We start from the raw sequence: 3,945 nt of genomic DNA, 5'->3' as shown, positions 1-3,945 counted from the left end.
AAATCATGTATTGGGAGGTACATAAAAAAAACTATAATTTTACTGTTTAACACATTTTGTTATACACTTATTTTTTACAGCTTGCATTATTAATATTTTACATATAATTTATAATATTATTTTTAAAAATATTGAAATATATTAAAGATAATATATTTCCAGCAGTGGAAATTGTTTAATGAATTACATGTATACTGTATAAAATCAAATAAATGGACTGCTATAAACACATTAGAAACTCCACCACCAACATCTGCACATTCTGCAACAATACATAGGAATTTAATGGTTGTTTTCGGTGGAGTTTGTAATGGATACTACAGGTATATTCTTGTAAAACATATGAATGTATGAAAGTAAAATATATACTATATATTTTTTATGCATAACATTGCTTGTATTATTTTAAAGTAGTTCTAATGATGTATGGTGCTTAAATTTGGATTCATATACCTGGCATAAACAAAATACATCAAATTTGAAGCCGCAGCCACGTTATGGCCAGTCGCAAATTAAACTTGGAGAGAAACATTTACTTGTACTTGGTAAGAGAAATATCTACTTGTGCTTGATGTTATTATTCACTCCTAAGATTGTTTCGGTATTAAAACAAGTATTAATCTTGTTTATTTTTTTTTATATGAGAAACATATTGAAATTTCCATTTATTACTGTCCAAACAATTAAACATCATTAGATAATTATGTGAAAATTTCAAAATCTACAGGAGGTTGTACAGGACCAAATGCTGCTATGAATGATGCTTGGCTATTAACGATGGAAGGTGAGTCTTGGACATGGAAGAAAATCAATATGCACAATACTGAATGGGCACCAACGCGTATTTGGTGTCATCAGGCTTGTAAGGTATCTAACTTAATTCTACTGAAATGCTATTCCATTGAATATAATTGGTCTATATATTGCTAGATCTTAATATATATAAAATTTTGTTATTTGCACATAGGTGGGAAATTATATCATTGTACTTAGTAAAAATAGACGTCAAACAAAGCCAAATGATATGAGTATCTCATTGAGAAAGGTTCAAAGGAGTACTTCACCACGTTTATGTGAATCAAATCTTTTGACCGAAAGGTCTGATGTAATTATAATATTGCATTGTAAAAAGTTACACTGACAAACAATTGTAACCACTTTGCTATTATTATTAATTGAATTTTTTAGGCAAGGCAACGTATCTGTAGATAAAGATGAAAATATAAATGGACGGCATGGAGCATTCTCTAGATCACATTCGCAAAATGCACATCCTTCATCGCATACATCTAATATCTCAAAAACGATACCGTTTTATGGTGATAATACCCTAAGCATGGCCGCATTTCGCGATCAACCTCTTCGTAGTAACGCAATCTCGAATAGACAACGTCAGTTGGAATCGTTAAGAAGAATGGAGGAGAAAATTCGTAATAAGAAGACACAGCTGATGAAAGTATCCAAAAAAGCTGAGAACACATTATCGATATTTGTATTAGATATTACTAATGTTCTTTCGGACGACTGCAATGCTTTGTGGATTCCCTTAAAACAAAATGATCGTTCGGGACCCGATGAGAGAATTCTATATTCTCTTGTAGTGGGAAGGGGAGAATTAATAGTTTTTGGAGGTATTCGTAGAGATGATTCTGTAGTATATAATGATCTCCATTTTATAAACCCACCTCGATATGTTATTTAATATTGAAAAGCAATTAAACATAATATCATATTATTTTATGTTATTACTTTAATTTTTTTTTTCAAAGATTTTATTTTTATTCAATATAATTATAATTGTATAATATAATATTAAATGTGACAAACGAGTGATAAAAAACATGTTAATTGTTTGTATTAAATTAATATTTATACAATAATTTACCTTTTAAACTCTAAATATATTACAAAAAGAACTAATTATGTGTATAAAAGAACTAATTATGTGTACAAAAAATGAAAATAAACAATAAGAATGAAAAACAGTAGAATTAAATATTTGTTATAAATCTATTATATAGAGTTTAAAAGTTAATTATTAATTATGTATATAATAATCTTTTTATTTTGTTTATGATTTATATTTCAGAAATGGTACAATGCTTTACAAATATATTATGAGTGTGAGAAAATAGATTTAATAATAAGATTATATGGTGGCTACATTAAATATTGTCCATAATTACTAAAATCTGAAATCTGAATTGTCTTTAATTTGTTGGACTATTTTTAAACTGTCGGATATTTAGAAGATATAATCTATTTCTCAACTGATACATTTGAAAATAAATAAGATGTTAATAAAGATTTGGAATACCTAATATTTTTTATATTTTAACTACATTAAACTTTAATGAAATAATATAAGTTTAGAAAAATAAAAAAAATTCACCTGAAATTCTGGCTTATCCTCATCCTTTCTTGTTGCGTCACATATAAGTAAAATCTGTTTTCTATACCAGAACTGAGGGTCGATTCTGTATCTTCAAACAAGATGAAAATTACAAAAGTGAACAAATTTACTAGGTGTTGACCAATTAAATTAAAATAGTATTCTAGTAAATTCGCTCACTTTTGTAATTTTCACCTCGTTTCAAAATACAGAATCGATTCTCTAGTTACGCTTTTGGAACTTAAAGCGAAATAGGTATATGTTTAATATTTGGCAAAAGCGAGAAAGACGATCAACACCTCCTTTGAGATTATTGATTACAATTTAAATTTATTCAAAATGAATCAAAATTGTTCCAAATTTGTAAAATAATGTTTAATTTGTACTAAATCTCTGCACATTTTATCATTTTATACTTATGTGTAAGATTCATTGTGATATTTAATTGGATGTATTACTAAACATTTATATTTATCAGAATGGCTTTTACTTTGTAAAGAGAATTGTACAAATTAGATGAGACACCCTATTTACATTCGCGTATCTCATATAATACATTCCACTTGTATAGTGTATTGTTCATTTTGCACATCATCTTATCCTTGTTCAACATTCAGTGAATAAGAACAAAATAATCATGAGTATAAGAATCATATAGTAAAACGAAATTGGCAAAATCGACTGGGTGCGCTACTGGTTCTTTCTATAACATGCAAAATTAGCAGAGTGAGCAGTCCATATAAAAGTTTTGTAATTGCAATATATCTGATTGACGATATCTCTTCAGTTTTCAAAACAAAAAATGCTTTAATTTCAGAAAGAGAAAGAGAGAGTGTAAAAAAACACGAGAAAACGCGCATGCGCTGAGACGCATGTGCACATGCGTCGATGAAAGGAAGAGAGAACTTTGATAATTTGAGGGGGGAGAAAGACAGGAGAAAAAGACAGTTTAGAAACAGCAATGGATAAAGTTTTTAGATCGTTCCATACGAGCCGGCCAGCATTGTACAGAACATTGACAAACGAGCAATATACGCAGTAAGTAATTCACACACTTTTCGTTGAATAAATATAAATTTTTCTGCTATATATGTTTATTTCTACTGACAGTTGTATAGATTCGTAAACATCTATGTGTTTTCAGGACATTCAATAAACTTCTTGCGAAGCAAAATGTACCTACAATCAGTAGAATGTTATTGGCGCAAGAATATTCAACGTAAGGTTTACAACTTCATTTTTTATCCATATATATGAAAAATTTTGTATACTGTATTACACGGATATCTTTATCCAAACACAATCTAATGTGTCAAAAAAATCTGATTTAATTGTTGCAATTTAATCCACAAATTGTCAGCAAAACTCTGCTAACAGATGATATATTTATAGGAATTAAGCAAAATTTTGTAACTTTAAGATGATAATTCTTTGTAAATAATTACAAAATGATACTTATTCGATTTCTATTACTAGATTATAAGCTGGTAAAATACAAGCTTAAAGTAGGTAATACTAATTTGTCACAATGTTCTGTTTAAATCTGCTGACAG

At 28.3% G+C, this 3,945-nt stretch overlaps 2 protein-coding genes across 3 annotated transcripts in view; both read left to right on the top strand.

Annotated features, from left to right (window-relative positions):
- Positions 1-1,702, top strand: part of LOC108687514 (F-box only protein 42-like) — a 2,525-nt gene extending 823 nt beyond the window's left edge. The window contains exons 3-7 of one of the 2 annotated variants that reach the window (XM_018193300.1): positions 163-323; positions 415-545; positions 728-867; positions 968-1,098; positions 1,189-1,702. In XM_018193300.1, coding sequence (XP_018048789.1) covers positions 163-323; positions 415-545; positions 728-867; positions 968-1,098; positions 1,189-1,702 — 1,077 coding nt within the window. Of the gene's footprint in view, positions 1-162; positions 324-411; positions 546-727; positions 868-967; positions 1,099-1,188 lie in introns of both variants that reach the window. The other variant, XM_018193299.1, reaches the window with a different exon arrangement.
- Positions 1,703-3,324: 1,622 nt separating this feature from the next.
- LOC108687516 (NFU1 iron-sulfur cluster scaffold homolog, mitochondrial-like) overlaps positions 3,325-3,945 on the top strand; it is a 1,844-nt gene continuing 1,223 nt past the window's right edge. Inside the window, exons 1-2 of the mRNA XM_018193302.1 lie at positions 3,325-3,430; positions 3,537-3,611. Coding sequence (XP_018048791.1) covers positions 3,354-3,430; positions 3,537-3,611 — 152 coding nt within the window. The 5' untranslated portion in view covers positions 3,325-3,353. The remainder of the gene's footprint in view (positions 3,431-3,536; positions 3,612-3,945) is intronic.

The sequence above is a fragment of the Atta colombica genome, unplaced genomic scaffold (assembly GCF_001594045.1).
Source record: "Atta colombica isolate Treedump-2 unplaced genomic scaffold, Acol1.0 scaffold207, whole genome shotgun sequence".
In the NCBI taxonomy this organism is placed as follows: Eukaryota; Metazoa; Arthropoda; class Insecta; order Hymenoptera; family Formicidae; genus Atta; species Atta colombica.
Note: the sequence above shows the minus strand (reverse complement) of the source record. Positions and strands in the feature narration are given on the sequence as shown.